This window comes from Delphinus delphis, chromosome 12 (assembly GCF_949987515.2).
Source record: "Delphinus delphis chromosome 12, mDelDel1.2, whole genome shotgun sequence".
Taxonomy (NCBI): Eukaryota; Metazoa; Chordata; class Mammalia; order Artiodactyla; family Delphinidae; genus Delphinus; species Delphinus delphis.
This window is the reverse complement of record NC_082694.2, coordinates 27475693-27491635: the sequence shown is the minus strand read 5'-3', so window position 1 is coordinate 27491635 and position 15943 is coordinate 27475693. Positions and strand designations below refer to the sequence as shown.

Here is a 15943-nt window from a genome sequence, read left to right as displayed (position 1 = left end):
AATACTGTAACAAATTCAATAAAGACCTTAAAAATGGTCCACATCGGGACTTCCCTGGCGGCACAGTGGTTAAGACTCTGTGCTCCCAATGCAGGGGGCCCACGTTTGATCCCTGGTCAGGGAACTAGATCCCACAGGCATGCTGCAACTAAGGAGCCTGAGTGCCACAATTAAGGAGCCCACCAGCTGCAACTAAGACCCGGCACGACCAAATTAAATAAATATTTAAAAAAATAAAAATACTTATGAATAAATATTTATAAAAAATGGTCCACATCAAAAAAAATCTTTAAAAAAAAGATTGTTTTAGATTAAAGGAGACTAAGAGACATAACAACTAAACACAATGTAGGGTGAAGTGCCATGAGGTCTGCAATTTACTTTCAAATATTTCAGAAAAGCAAACAAATGTAGCAAAATGTTAACAAATAGTGAAATCACATGAAAGTCACATGGATGTTCATTGTATTATTTTCAGTTGTTCTGTAGGTTTGAAACCTTTTGAAATAGAGTTCAGAGACTAAATTTGCTTCCTTGAAGGTGGTAAAATCTCTTAGGGTTGTAGAGAGGACTATGTGAGGCAGTGCATATAAAGAGCTTAGCGCAGCACCTGCAAGAAACGCTAACGATGTGCTTTGGTACCTTATTATTTATGACCACATTGGAAATACATGTTTGTCCCCTAAGGATTTCTACCTCTCCATTCTCTATCATGGTGCAGGATCGCACTCCCCCACCCCTTTTGATGTTGGCACGGCCATGTGACTGGACAGTGAAACATGAGATAAGCGATATCTGTCACTTCCACATGGGAGCTTTAAGAGCCACCATGTAACTCACAGCATAACTTCCAGCTGCGCAGTGACCCACAGAGCACATGCTGACATAAAGCCTTTGGCTGACTGGATTCCTGAGTCACTGCAATGAGTCTTCCTACTGATTCACAGTGGCTATGTGGAGTGAGCAAGACAATCTTTTGTCGTATGAAACCAATGAGCTTTAGGGACCCTAAATTACAGCCCAATCTAACCTAGGAGTCCAGAAACTACTGCCCTCTGGTCAAATCTTGCCCATCACTTATTTTTGTAAATAAAGTTTTACTGGGATACAGCTGTGTGTATCATTTATATACTGTCTGTGGATGCTTCAGCGCTACAACAGCAAGAGCTGAGTAGGTGCAACAGACACCATATGGCCTGTAGAACCGGAAATACGTACTACCTTGTCCTTAACAGAAAAGTTTGCTGACCCCTAACCTACTCTATCTTGACTGACACAATCATATTTTAAGACAAAATAGAAAAAAAACCCCAAAAAACCAAAGCATTTATAAAACATGACTTTTAGCTGTAAAACCTCGGGCAAGTTATTTATTACTTCTACAACCTTTTAGTTGCCTTTGTGTAAAATGGGAGTATTAACAGTATCTACCTCATATGATGCTGTGATAATTAAATGAATTCTTGCATGTAAAAACTTGGAACCAGGAGGCTTGGAACAGCAATGCTGGAGTAGCCAGAAGGAAGTGCAGGAATATGAGCTGAGGGATATAAAGTCATGAAAACAAGAACTCAGTACATTGTAGACACCCAATAAATGTTAGCAATTATTCCACTTACATAAAAATAAAATATATTTGAACAGAAACAGAAGACTAGAAGGCAGTAACAAATAACAGTAACCATGGTTATCTTTTAAAATATTAAGAGATAGGATCAGGAATGGTTTTATTTTTTTTCCTTTGTTACCATTCTGTGCTTTAAATTTTTCTACAACAAACATAATAGATTTTATAATCTGGAAAAAATAATGAATGGTTTTTATAATTGCTGAAAATTTTTAATATTTCTGTCATTTCACAAAACATCTTTTGTTGACATCCTACAAATGATACCATCCAATAACGTCCCAATTCTTTCTTCTTGTGAAGATAGTTTATATATCTGTAAAAATAAAAGACAGATTATGACATGCTGACATATTCATGTACTACTAATTTTCATTACACGAGCATGTATATGTGAATTAACTTATTACTCAATTATTGGGATAATGGTGTAAAATCACAATGTGTTTAAAGTTTGGAAAATAGATGACAATTCATCACTTACATCAAAAGTTTCAATTGCAGTTATGGTGATAACTCTCTAAACATAGAAATACATTTGTACCAGTTTTAAAAGCATACATCTAGACATTAACTTCATACTACATTGTGTAAGATATAGATATTTAAATGTACTGTGTAACATATAGATATTTAAAATTATCTATTCTTTTAAAAAGAATGCATTGGGCTTCCCTGGTGGCACAGTGGTTAAGAATCCGCCTGCCAATGCAGGAGACACGGGTTCGAGCCCTGGCCCAGGAAGATCCCACATGCTGCTAAGCAAATAAGCCCGTGAGCCACAACTACTAAAGCCTGTGCTCTAGAGCCCACGAGCCACAACTACTGAGCCCGTGTGCCACAACTACTGAAGCCCGCGTGCCTAGAGCCCGTGCTTGGCAACAAGAGAAGCCACCATAATGAGAAGCCTGCGCACTGCAACGAAGAATAGCCCCCGCTTGCCGCAACTAGAGAAAGCCCGTGCGCAGCAATGAAGACCCAACGTAGCCACAAATAAATAAATAAAATTATATATATATATAAAGAATGCATCAACTAAGTTTTTAATTATGTTACATAACCCTGCATTTCCAATTCTTTGCATCTATAATTATTTTTCAAGTAACTTTTAATTATATTAACCTTTCTTAAAAGTTAAAAATATATATAGAAGCATTGGCGTTCAGTAAACGAACAGTATTATTCCACATCTATCATGCTCTTTCTAAAAATACAGGCTTACAAACCTTTTTGACTTCCGTAATATTTGTTATTTCAGGGAGATTTTTGAGAGAAACTTGATGACCTTCTACCTGAGATATTAGGTATTCTTGATTTATTTGTTTTTCTCCCTCTTCAATATAAGCAATCAGAACTGAAGTGTCATTTGCCGAGATACCAAACTTTTTCAAGGCCTCTGAAATCTAAGGGGGAAAAAAAGACAATAAAACCAGTAGTTTCAACATCTGAAATCTCTCCCCATTTGTGCTCTTTCCTGGTCAGATTCTTATTTTTCATATCCTAATGGTTTTCTCTGTCTACAGTTTTTCAACAATCCCTTCCTAATATCTACCAGCTCTGCCTCTTGAGTACTCCCTGCTCAAAGTTGCACTTCATTCCCATAGACTTGGACTTGGCATGGCGCACAAACACCCACTCCCCCTGGACCTAAGTGACCCTCTAGCCATGCACTCCTGCCCTCTAGCCAGTCGGGACTGTTTGGGGCTCCCGTCATTTCATACTTTTTTGCCTGGGCTCACACTTTGCCCTCTGCCTGGAGTGCCCTCATCTTTCAAGGTCCAGTTCAAATGTCACTCCCCTTGCACTTTCCTCCTTACAGAATGAATTGCTTCTTTGTTCCCACAGATTTGCATTATTATTCCCATTATATCAATTATCTTAGGGCATTTGGACTTTGTCTTGTTCATCTGCCTTCCTCAGAAACATATTTGTTTCTTCTGCCCCTACAGCTGGAACAGACACAAGCTCAACAGATGTTTATGAATTGTACAGTCTCCTGAGTTATTTCAGTGATCTCAAAGAAACAATAGTAACCCAGTAATTTTCCCCCAGGTACTGCGGAATTCTATCACCACACATTTTATAAACTTTTCAAACATCTGTATTTGAAACTATGCCATGGGTTTCCTAACTTTTCTCTTGATGTCAGCACTTGATTGTGTTGTTAATAGTAGTAGTAATACTAAAACTTTGTCAGCAAAATTACATTTTTTTTCAAATGTGCCCCAGGTAGAATATTTTAAACTCAATAACTTTGATTACTATCAGTATCTCAAACCACAAACTCTTCCTATGCACTGGGTGTGTGAGCATGTGTTAAAGGGCTGTTCTAGGTCCCAGGCAGACTTCTGGTGTATGGAAAAGACATGGGTTCTATCCTCAAAGAGTTTATGGGGAGAACGAAAGATACACATGATAACACACAAATATCCATGCCTAATTTTTATCATTAGATTTAAATATCACTTAGAGTGATCTTCCTGACTCTATATGGTCAGGAAGGACAAATAAAACTATCCTCACTTAATTTAGCTAAACTTTAGTTTACTCATATGTGAAGTGACTCCAAAGCTTATTTGTCTAGTAAGAGGCAATACTAAACCTCAACTCTCTGTCCAGCATTCTTTCTTCACTATTATTTTTGTTTGTTACTAACAACAGGCTCCAACCCAACAATAAGTACAAAGGCTACCATGACAAGGTCAAAAGATATAAAGTAAGTAAATTCCATATTAATTACATTGTTATTTGGGGAAAGATTGAAAATAATTTCAGTAGATAGAGTTCTTGTCTTCATTTTTCCCAGTTTGTAGAGGTGAACTGCTTTGTTTGCTGCCACAAGTATCTGAAATGGATCGACAATCTATCAAAGAGAACAAAAAGAATTACATACAGAGAATCTGGAGTACTCTGAAGACATATGCCCTATATCATGGTAACTCCAGTGTCAGGCTGTTTTACTTCATCACAATTCCTACGGACTACATTTTCAAAATTTTCAAAATCTCAAGGGCCTACGGTGTTTAGAAAATCACAGAATTTTACAGCTGCAAGCAACTTAGGTAAATAGTAAAAAGTTTTAAAACAACACTTATTGAGGGCTATTATTATGGGAAAGGCCATATTCTCAACATTTTACCTTCATTTTCTATACTTCTCAAAACGACCCTATGATATCTGTATCATTATTCACATGCAATAGATGAGGAAACCAAGGCAAAGGATGAGTTGGAATTCCAGTTCTGTCACTTACCACCGAGGGAACCTGGGCAAATTCCTTAGTGTTTTATCTGTAGAAGCAGATAATCACCATACTTACTTCACAGGGTTGTTATGAAGATTAAGTGAGTTAGCGGTATATGTAAAGAACTTAGAACAATGCCAGGAACCAAATTAGCACTATATAAAGGTTGGCTACCACTTGCTCAAAGTCATAATAAATGGCATATCTGGGATTTAAGTCCTGCTGATTCTACCACTATGCAATGTCTCCTTTACAGAGATTTTCTAGTTCAGAAGAGAAGATGGAGATCCAGGCATCTGCCATCACATCAGAGCTAGACCACCTTTCACATCTCCAAGGGCAGGCCCTGGCACTTCGGCTTCTAGTCACTGTTAAATTCAAGGCTGGCCAAATCTGATTCCACTCTACAGCTTGGACAAGAACTTTTTGCCTGAAGATAACAATTTTAGGCTAACCTATTAACGTCATGAAAAATCATCATATTCTTAAATTCCCCATGTAGTTCACTCATTCCCACGAGTACTTACCACTGTAGGATTTATTAATGAGCCATCAATGGCACCTTCCATGGCCTTTTTTCTCAAGTCTCCAGCATTTTTTACATCTTTAAATAACAGAAGGGTCACCCTGTATTCGGGAAATAGGTCCAGCTGATGTGTTAACTGCATTTCATCGATAAGCAAGATTCTATTGCACAAGACCAAAAGACCAAAAGTTAACAACTGTAAGTCACTAACAAACAAATATCCTTACTAACAATTAAATATATTAAAGTAACTTGAATAATGAGATGTAGAACTGTTAAACTAGAAAAATCCACCCCAAAACATTTGGCATTCTCATGAGACACTGTCTTCCTAACCCTGCTGAGCTGTTTCTAGCTTCCTTTACCATTCCTGGGAAAGGATCAAGGTTGACACCTGGCCCCCTGGCTGTGCAGATAAGGCAGGCTCTGATGCATGGAAGAAGGGCAGCTTCCCAACAGACAACTAGGAGCAGAAAACCAAAAATTGTTTAGACCACAGGTTACTTATAGCATTAAGGAAACCTCACTCTAACTTGGTCTTTTTAGCTTTCTGATCTCACCATTTGTTTATATTTTAGCAGAACCTAGACACAAATATAAAGAAAATAATCTTATAGAAGAAAGTATGACACAACTCAAAGATATTCATTTCACACATGGGAATTTAGCCACGAGGGTACAATTCTTAAATAATAATACTGACCCTTTATAGACGTAAATTTAACAAGGACATAAAATACAAATAACTGGAAAGACATAATCTATCTTTGAAATGGAAAAACTAAGCACTGCAAAAATCTGATCTTTAAAACAATTTCAATTACAGTCCCAATGAGATATTTGGGTGAGGCAATTTTATAGGTTCATTTTATCCTTTCACCTAGGTTCCATTGCTAATATTTTTCTTAAGGAATAAATTGGCAATCTGAAGATTTATGTAATAAGATGTCCTTCTCATCATCCTAAGAGTAAAAAGTTGAAAACCTACCTAACTAGTAACAGGGGATTGGTTTTTACTAAACAACCACTAAAAACTAGTCTTGAAGAGTAGTTAAGGATGTGTAAATATAGCAATAAATAACATTAAGTACTTCACATCTGATTGGAAAACAAACACAAAATGTGACACAAATTGTGGGGTTTTTTAAAAGGTACACAAAAAGAAAAAATATTGAAAGAAAAATACAACAAAAAGTTATCCTTGACTTGCTGGAATTACATCTGATCTTTTCTGTTACAATCAGGAAAGAAGAAAATTTGTGAATAACGTCCTAGCACACAGCAGTTCAACCTTTATTATCATGATAACGTCCAATGGAAAAAAAATAGATACAGACAGAATGTATACCCAATTATATAAAAAGATGCACTCAGAAAGCAAAAACATAAAGGAAGCACACCAAAGTACGGCCATCTTGGATAGCAGAATTGCAGGTAATTTTTATTGTTTTCTATAAAAAATATTTTTGTGTGTATGTTCTGAAATTTCTGCAGTGTGCACACAAAATATAATGAGTACATATAACTAGGGAGGAAAAATTTTTTGTGGTTTTTGTTTTTACACTAGGGGAAAAAGGCCTCCTAGCAAACGTCAAATTGGTTTGTTTTGTTTTCTATAATTCACTCAGGTCAGAAACTTCGAATCATCGTTGGATACTAACCTCTCACTCAAATCCCATATCTAATCCAAAAGTCTTGTCAATTTTTAATTATCATCTCGACAGCTCCAATTTTCTCCTATACCCACTGCCACCACCGTAGGCCACCATCTCTCATCTACATCTGTGACCTCCTAGAAGTGGTCGCCTCACCATTCCTGCCCTCCTACCATCCAACCTCCACCCACGGGCGTTCCAAACTCAATGATCTGGCTTCCTCCCTCTTCGGCTTCCTAGCGCACCCCTCCCCTGATCGCGCTCATTCCGCCACCGCCGCACTCGACTTCTCAGCTTCAATTCACCAAGATCCCGCCCCCACGCGCCCTCTAGGACAGGCAGTTCCCCTGATGCAATCCTCCCTCCCTTCAACTCGCCGGTAAGAGCCCATTTACCAGCACGCCCAGAACCCAGGACTAGCTCCCTATTCTACGAGCTCCTCTGTCACAACTTTGATGAGTCGCGGCCTTATCGGGATGATGTATCGTCAGCTGATACATCAGGGAGAGACTACGCAGATCATTGCCGGGCTGCATCCTAGGGCCGGGCCTCGGGAGGCGCTCGATAAACGAGGAAGCCGAGGATCACACCCGTTGTCTAGAAAATGGGTGCCGGGACTGCGTCTTCCGTTCCCGCCCGGCCAGCTCTTGCTCGGCGAGGACTCACCGTCGCGTCCCTGTTCGTCTCGTAAGATCTTCCCCACGGAAACAATGCCCTGAACTTCCGGAAGATCGCCCTCAGCTGCGCCCCTTCTCCGCCCTCCCGGCACACCCTTCTTCCCCGGCTTGAATCGCATCAGCGGACGCGAAGGAGAGCCGGGGCTCCGTCCACCACTTCCGGCGAGGGAGGAGGCGAGATTCCTCCGGCAGGGCCGGAAGCTGGGGGATCCGTGGGCTCCGCCCGGTCCTTAAGCACCTTGACTTTGGACGAGACGTCCTCAGTTTCTTCCTGTGCAAAGAAAAGTATTGGCTTCAATGAGCTCTACATACGTCTCCGCTACTCGAGATTCAACAGTTCTTTTTCGAGGCAGGCGGGATTTAGTTTGCTTCTTGTTCTGGGTACGCTCACTGGGGAAGGATCTCCTGGAGCCGAACGCAGTCGGCGACCTACCTGAGGTACTTCAGAGAGAGGTGACAGTACGTTAATGGAGTCAACCTCTTCATCCAGCAGGCTCACAGATTTGACTTGTCATCCTTAAGTGTATCAGCCTCTAAAAGAGGAGGTAATCCGCTGAACAGGCTGTAGAGAATTATTTTCCATGTTTTTTATGCTTGGGGCTCATGTTGGTCAATACTTTTCTTTAAACAAAAAGACAGGTAAATAACAAATAGGGTGGATATATGCTATGGAGAAAAAACCAGAGGAAATGAGGTAATGTCAGGCCGTGGGTATTACTATTTTAAATAGGATGGTTAAGAAAGATCTCACCAAAAAGGGCCATTTGAACAGTGACTGGAGGAGGTCTGGAAGGAAGTTCTGTGTGTATTTGAAGAGCAGCATTCCAGGCAACAAAGAGTGTTCAAAGGCTGAGACAGATACGGCCTTAGCCTATTTAAGAAAGAGCAAAGAACCTTGTGGCTTGAGCACAGTGGGAATGTATATGAAAAAAAAATTGTTCTGACAGAAGACTGGAATCCAGATTATGTGAAGAACTCCAACTCAAAAATTATGAGCCAACCTAATTAAGAATAGGAGACATTTTTGAACACACTTCACAAAAGATATATGAAAGGCCAATAAAAACTTGAAAAAATGCTCAACATCATTATTCATCAGGGAAATACAAATTAAAAACATAATGAGATACTATTACATACCCGTAAGATGACTAAAATTTAAAAGACCTTAAAATTTTTAAATACCAAGTGTTGTCAGACATGTAGAACTAGAACCCTCACATGTTGCTAGTCCGAGTATAAAATAGTATAACCACTTTGGAGAAGAGTTTGGCAGCTTCTTAAAAAATTAAATGTGTTCTTACCATACCCAGCAGTTTCACTCCTTGGTATTTACCCAGAAGTGAAAATGTGTCCACACAAAGGCTTGAACGTGAATGTTCATAGTAACTTGACTCATAATAGCCCCAAACTGGAAACAACCCAGTGCCCAACAACACATCAATGGATAAACAAATTGTGGTAAATTAATGTCATGAAATACTATTCAGTAATAAAAGAAATGAACATACTTGCAACAATACTTGCAACATGGATGAATGTAAAAACATGCTCAGCAAAAAAGCAAGAAACTAAAATTATGTTACTGTATGATTCCATTTCTATAACTATAGGAATTGCAAATTTATTCTAGAGTGAATGAAAGCAAATTAGTGGTTGCTAGGAATGGGCAAGTGGGAGACACTGAAAAGAACCCCCAAGGGAACCTTTGCATTCACATGAAGCCAATGTTCTGTATCTTTTTTTTTTTTTTTTTTTTTTTTTTGCGGTTTGTGGGCCTCTCACTGTTGTGGCCTCTCCCGTTGCGGAGCACAGGCTCCGGACGCGCAGGCTCAGCGGTCATGGCTCACAGGCCCAGCCACTCCACGGCATGTGGGATCTTTCCAGACCGGGGCACGAACCCATGTCCCCTGCATCGGCAGGCGGACTCCCAACCACTGCGCCACCAGGGAAACCCCAATGTTCTATATCTTGATGTGGTGTTAGTTAAAAGGGAGTATGAATTTGTCAAAATTCATTAAATTATGTACTTTTAAAGAGTACATTTTATAAAATTATGCCCCAGTAAAGTCAATTAAAAAATAGACATAGAAAAAAAAAGTTGTCCCAGTTCAGTGACTTGTCTGTGACCACCAAAAGCTGGAAATGACCCAAATGTTCATCAAGTGAATGGACAAACTGTATATCCATACAATGGAATACAACTTGGCAGTAAAAAGGAAATCAACTATTGCTACATAAAATAACATGGATAAATCTCAAAATAGTCATGCTGAAAGAAAAAAGCCAGACATAAAAATAGTGTATACTGTATGACTCCATTTATATAAAACTAATTTATAGTGACAAAGCAAATCACCAGTGGCTTGGGTAGGGGGCCTGGGGTGGAAAAGGAGAATTACAAAGGGGCACTAGGAATCTTTGGGGTAATATCAATAGATGTGTTCTATCTTAATTGTGGTAATGGTCTCATGGATGTATACATGTCAAATTTATCAACCTGTTCACTTTAACAGTTGTACAGTGTATCATACGTCAATTATATTTCTAAAGCTGTTTTAAAAATCACAACACTACATCTGTATTAGAATAGCTCAAAGAAATGAAAAAACTGACAATATAAGTGCTGGTAAGAATGTGAGCAACTGGAACCATTCCTGTGTCATGTGAAAATAACCCCCCAAATGAAACTGTATTTCTTGATAAACTGTTACTTGATGTCTCTGTATTCCTAAAAGGTATAAATATTTGTAGGATCTCAATGTCAAGTCAGTGGAAGAGCTCTGGTACTTCTTGGTCTCATATGTGTGGTTGAAAAATTAATAGCTATGACTGCCAGATTTATTAACAAATAATAAATTTATGAATTTTATTATTTTAAAATTTTATTTATTACTTTTGGCTGCATTGGGTCTTTATTGCTGTGCACAGGCTTTCTCTAGTTGTGGCTTGCAGATGCTACTTTTTGTTGCAGTGTATGTGTTTCTCATTGCACTGGATTCTCTTGTTGTAAAGCACGGGCTTTACGTGCACGGGCTTCAGTAGTTGTGGCTCACAGGCTCTAGAGTGCAGGCTCAGTAGTTGTGGCGTATGGGCTTAGTTGCTCCATGACACGTGGGATCTTCCTGAACCAGGGCTCGAACCTGTGTCCCCTGCATTGGCAGGTGGATTCTTAACCACTGTGCCACCAGGGAAGTCCCTACATTTATGAATTTTAAATGTGTTACATTTGTCTTGCTGAGGTCCTCTAGAAAGCAGAACCTGAGGCAAGGATTAAAATGCTGGTATTTTATTTGGGGTATGTAGGAACAGAGTTGTGAGGGTGAGGAACAGGCTTCACAATGAGACAAAAAGCCACACAGTTGTTTGGTATATGTGTTCACTCAGCAGGCTGGACTTTCTTTGGGAGGCTTGAAAGGAAAAACCATTCCTGGGTGTAATCCACAGAAGGGAGAGAGAAGCGGGAATTTGCCTGCCAGGCTTCCTCCTGTCTTACACGTCTCATTAATCAAGGCTCCTTCCATGGAAGCCAACTCCTCTACACTTCTGTTCATCATCTCACCCTTCTCTGGCAGCTCAGAAAGCCAGAGTTGTGGCCTGATATGTAGCATTTCCTCCAACTCTAACATGGAGGGATGGCTGAGAATGGAGAGGGCTTGGTATGGAGGCCCAGAGTTTAACTTGGGCTCTAGTCAGCTTAGAGAGTGTTAATTAGGTTTGCTGGCAAAGGCAAGACCAGGGAGTGTGGTCCAGGTGGCAGATGGCATCTTCAGGGAGGAGGAGGAGGTTGAGGGAATCTGAGACCATTCTTAGAACCTGTGTTTCACATAACAGGAGATATAAATGAAATAAATGCTAAATAGTGATACAAGGTACCTTGTAGAAAAAGAGCATAATTCAGTAGGGGGGTAGGGCTGGGAGAGAAGGCTTTACTGAGGAGAGGGGGCTTCAAGAATGATTTGTTCACAGAGGCTGTAGGAGAGCCATTATAGCCAAGGGAACAACCTGAAAGACAAAGATACCGTGGCATAAACATGTACAATGTTGTGGTCAAGAAACGGCTGGCACACTGAAGAATGGAGTGGAACACAGCAGAGGCTTTGAAAAGTCAGCTGGGAGGCAGATCACACAGGGCTCTGACAAGGAGTTGGAAATGGAGTCTGAAGGCCGTAAGCCATCAAAGGTTTCCAAGAGGGGAATAACATTAATGAGCTTGTTTTAGGACATAATTCTGGGGCAGTTGTTAGAATTACATTAGAAAGGTGGCTCAGACAGGATCTAGATAGGGCCTACCTCCATAGCAGGAGTGTTTGTAGTTGATTTTGTGGGTCCAAATCATGACTTAGGGCACTGAATGGCCTACACTCCTGGGACATGAGGCATAAAAATCAAGCTTACCAGACTAAGGTTAAACCCAAAACCAACTTAAGTGGCAAAGTCTCATTACACTGGCTAGATTGAACTCATGCCTGTATCTCTACTCTTTACTTAAACCCTACCAAGAAGATAAGCCTCCTAAAGATTAAGAACTCACAAGAGGATGGGAGGGATGATGAATGGTAGACAGAGAGAGAGAGAGAGAGAGAGCAATAAAAATTTCAAATATATTAACTCTCAGAATGGAGAAAAATAAAACCTAATTGTGTGCAGCAAGGGGAAGCTAAACAAAAGTCAAGGTGACTGACCACCTTATTACAAGTCTACCATACACTTCCATCAGCTCTGAGTGCCTCAATCGTAAGTACTAAATGACAGGCAAAGATCACCAGATACTTCAAGATCACATCTAACAGGAGAGAAAGGCATCAACAAACAGGAAAAAACAAAAACAGCTGACACAGGGAACAGAAGAAACTTAAAAATTGATAACTTTAGAGAGAGAAAAGATAATGCATTCATTTAAAAAATAAAAGAATGAAGTGCCTGGGAAAAAAAACACTCAGAAAAGAAGAGCTAGCTCTTGGAGATTAAAAACATATAGCAGGGGGCTTCCCTGGTGGCGCCGTGGTTAAGAATCCGCCTGCCAATGCAGGAGACACAGGTTCGAGCTCTGGTCCGGGAAGATCCCACATGCCGTGGAGCAACTAAGCCCATGCTGAGCCTGCACTCTAGAGCCCACGAGCCACAACTACTGAGCCTGCGAGCCACAACTACTACTGAGCCCACGCGCCACAACTACTGAAGCCCGCGCGCCCTAGAGCCTGTGCTCGGCAACAAGAGAAGCCACCACAATGAGAAGCCCGCGTGCCGCAACACAGAGGAGCCCCCGCTCCCTGCAACTAGAGAAAGCCCATGTGCAGCAACAAAGACCCAGTGCAGCCAAAAATAAATAAATAAATTTATTTTAAAAAAAACATATAGTAGAAAAAATATGTATATAATATGTAGCAGAAAACCTAAACAATCAACAGAAGGGTGGACATAAAGCTGATAAAATTCTTGTGATTTAAAAAAAAAAGAAGGAAAGATTAAAAATGGAAAAAATATATATATATAATTAACTTAGAGGTACATTTCAGAAAATCCAATAGTCAACTAATAGAAGTTTCCCAAAAAGAAAATAGAGAAGATAAAGTGAAAAGAAAATTTCCGAGAACTGATGCACATAGCCTGCCAGACTGGAAGACCTCACTTAGTATCTAGCATTATGAATTTAAAAAATACCCACACTAAGTCCTATCATGAACTTTCAGGACACCTGAAACAAAGATCCTAAAGCTTGCAGAAAGAAAAATTACAGGTCACAAATAAAAGTTCTGGAATCAGAATAGCACAAGGCTTCAAACAGCAACAATGAACTATGGAAAACAATGAATAAATGCATTTTAAAGTGCTTACCTACAATTGTACATTCTATCAAACTATCAGTGCAGTGGAAGAATAAAATAAACCCATTTCAGACATGCAAAAGCCTCAAAAAATTTACATCTCATTAATCCTTGGGAAACCATGGAAGGATATGCTCCACCAAACAGGGAAGTAAACCATGAACGCAGCAGCTGTGGATCCAGGAAACAGAAGAGGGGTATAAGAAAGGACCAGGGTGAAGGCAAAGAGAAATCTCAGGGCAAGAGCTATGCCCCAGGTGTAGAGAACAACCAACGTGCCTGTCATGTGTTGAGCTGTGCTCCCGCAAAAGTCATATGTTGAAGTTGTCCTAACCACTTGGACTTCAGAATGTGACTGTACTTGGAGATGGCGTCTTTAAAGAGGTAAGTTTAAATGAGGTCATTAGGGTGGGCACTAATCCAATATGACTGGTATCCTTATAAGAAAAGGAAATCTGGACGTAGACACAGAGGGAAGACCATGTGAAGACCAAGGGAGAAGATGGCCATTTACAAGTCAAGGAGAGAGGCCTCAGAAGAAACCAGCCCTGCCAACAGCTTGACCTTGGACTTCTGGCCTCCAGAAGTGAGAAAATAAACATCTGTTGTTTAAGCCACCCAGTCTGTGGTACTTTTTTATGGCAGCCCTGGCAAACTAAAAACAGTGCCCAACCTAGAACAGGTCAAGAACAAGTCCAATCAATCCAGGAAAGATTTCAAACAAAAAAGAATCTGATGTGTTTACCCTATCCACACTGAGAAATGTTACAGTGGTGTTAGAGATCTGGAGGATGAATTAGTGATAGGTTCATAGGAAAAGACACAAACAAAAATGAAGGGGACAAAATGGTGTAAGAATGGAAACATACTCGTACACGATGGTTCAGAGGTGAATGATACTTACCTAGCAAATAACATAAACTTAGAATATTGATTTAACCAAAAGTTGGGAAATAACTATCCTGAAAAGATGAGGGGAACAGAAGTGTGTATGTGGACAGATGATGTGAAAGAGCTAAGTTCTCATCTTCCACAGTAGGAAGTCAATAGATAGTATCAGAAACTGAAAAATCAAGACGTGGTAATATACGCCTAGTATTTAAATATGGAGGCAAATATTAGAAAATAATGCTAAAATACTTTAAGTGGTTGCCTTTGGGTAGAAAATAATGCAAAAATACTTAAAGTGATTGCCCTTGGGGAGTGACAATCAGGGGATAGGGCAGGGGTGCTGATGGGAAGACTACTCTTTTTCATAGAAATCTCGGTAGAACTATTTGAATTTTAAACTATTGGGTTGGCCAAAAAGTTCGTTTGGGTTTTCCGTAACATCCTGCAGAAAAACCCAAACGAACTTTTTGGCCAACCCAATACTTACCTGTGTTTTTTTAATAAAATAAAAACTTTAAAAGCTTAAACAGACCACTAAAGACCTTTAAAAAAGGTTGCTCGTCCCTTTACCCAGAGGACTTTCAGTGGTGTGATGTGAGAAGCCGGAAACACAGTGTGTTGAAGAATAAATGAGACACGAGATAGCAAAAGGAGACTGGTTTTCAATAAGCTGTGTTGATAAATGAAATGGGATGGGGACAGAGAGGACAACACGATCAAAGAAGTTTTTCAAAGGTGGCAGTGCTTAAGATGACACTTCTGCTGGCAATGTCCTCCTCAGAAACTGCTTGCCAAGGAACTCCTTAAAACTATTAGATTAGCTGGACTCTGGTGGTTCTTTTTTTGCCTCACCAGTTGTCTTGCTGCGCCAGTATCTTTCCAAGGGAGAGTCCACGATGTATGCGAAGGAACAAATTCCACAGAGCAGCCTTCTGGCAAGAAGAACTCTTGTATCTCTGTTAAATGTGGCTGGCAGAAAAAAACTTTCTGAGCCACCGCCTAGATGAAAGGTAGCAACCTGACTGAGCTCATCAGACACAGACCAGGGAGTAGCTGAGTTAGAGAACTTCATTAGGGTCAGGTTCCACATGATGTTCATTTATAACACAGAACAGAGAAAACAACTATCATATGCAGTATCAGACTTTCCATGATACAACGCTTCAAAATCAGAGACTTAAAAAACGAAGCCAATTTGCCCAAGTATTCATCAAATATTTACCAAGGCTTATGATGTCATGACAGTTAGACCCTTTCTTGAGCAAACAAAGGTTTCTGGCTTCCTCTGCAACTAAAAATAATTAACACCTCCCACATGATCCAGCTGTGTGTTCCAGAGGTAAACTAGCAGAAGGGGCAACTTAGAAAAAGTCAAGGTCAAGGCACCATTCCACTGTGAGAGGTAAATATTCATCAAATATTTACCAAGGCTTATGATGTCATGACAGTTAGACCCTTTCTTGAGCAAACAAAGGTTTCTGGCTTCCTCTGCAAC

At 40.0% G+C, this 15943-nt stretch overlaps 1 protein-coding gene across 3 annotated transcripts; it reads right to left on the bottom strand.

Moving 5' to 3' along the window:
• Positions 1–354: 354 nt before the first annotated feature.
• On the bottom strand, positions 355–7866 carry TPRKB (TP53RK binding protein). Of its 3 annotated transcripts, none has more exons than XM_060027519.1 (5): positions 7719–7866; positions 5399–5558; positions 4368–4490; positions 2854–3030; positions 355–1943 (listed from the first exon to the last, which is right to left on the bottom strand). In XM_060027519.1, exons 2-5 carry the CDS (start codon positions 5537–5539, stop codon positions 1857–1859), a joined length of 528 nt encoding a protein of 175 aa, XP_059883502.1. In that variant the 5' UTR covers positions 5540–5558; positions 7719–7866; the 3' UTR covers positions 355–1856. The 3 variants fall into 3 exon arrangements, with proteins under 3 accessions (XP_059883502.1, XP_059883501.1, XP_059883503.1); XM_060027518.1 differs by lacking the exon at positions 7719–7866 and adding an exon at positions 7448–7684; XM_060027520.1 differs by lacking the exon at positions 7719–7866 and adding an exon at positions 7059–7323.
• Positions 7867–15943: the final 8077 nt, after the last annotated feature.

What these genes read in the sequence shown, in the direction of transcription:
- TPRKB (XM_060027519.1), bottom strand. Translation starts at nt 5,539, where the DNA reads ATGCAGTTAACACATCAGCTGGACCTATTTCCCGAATACAGGGTGACC. An exon ending in CATTAATAAATCCTACAGTG is followed by an intron (nt 4,491 to 5,398) that starts GTAAGTACTCGT and finishes TCTCTTTGATAG; the next exon opens with ATTGTCGATCCATTTCAGAT. An exon ending in ATATTACGGAAGTCAAAAAG is followed by an intron (nt 1,944 to 2,853) that starts GTTTGTAAGCCT and finishes TTATTTTTACAG; the next exon opens with ATATATAAACTATCTTCACA.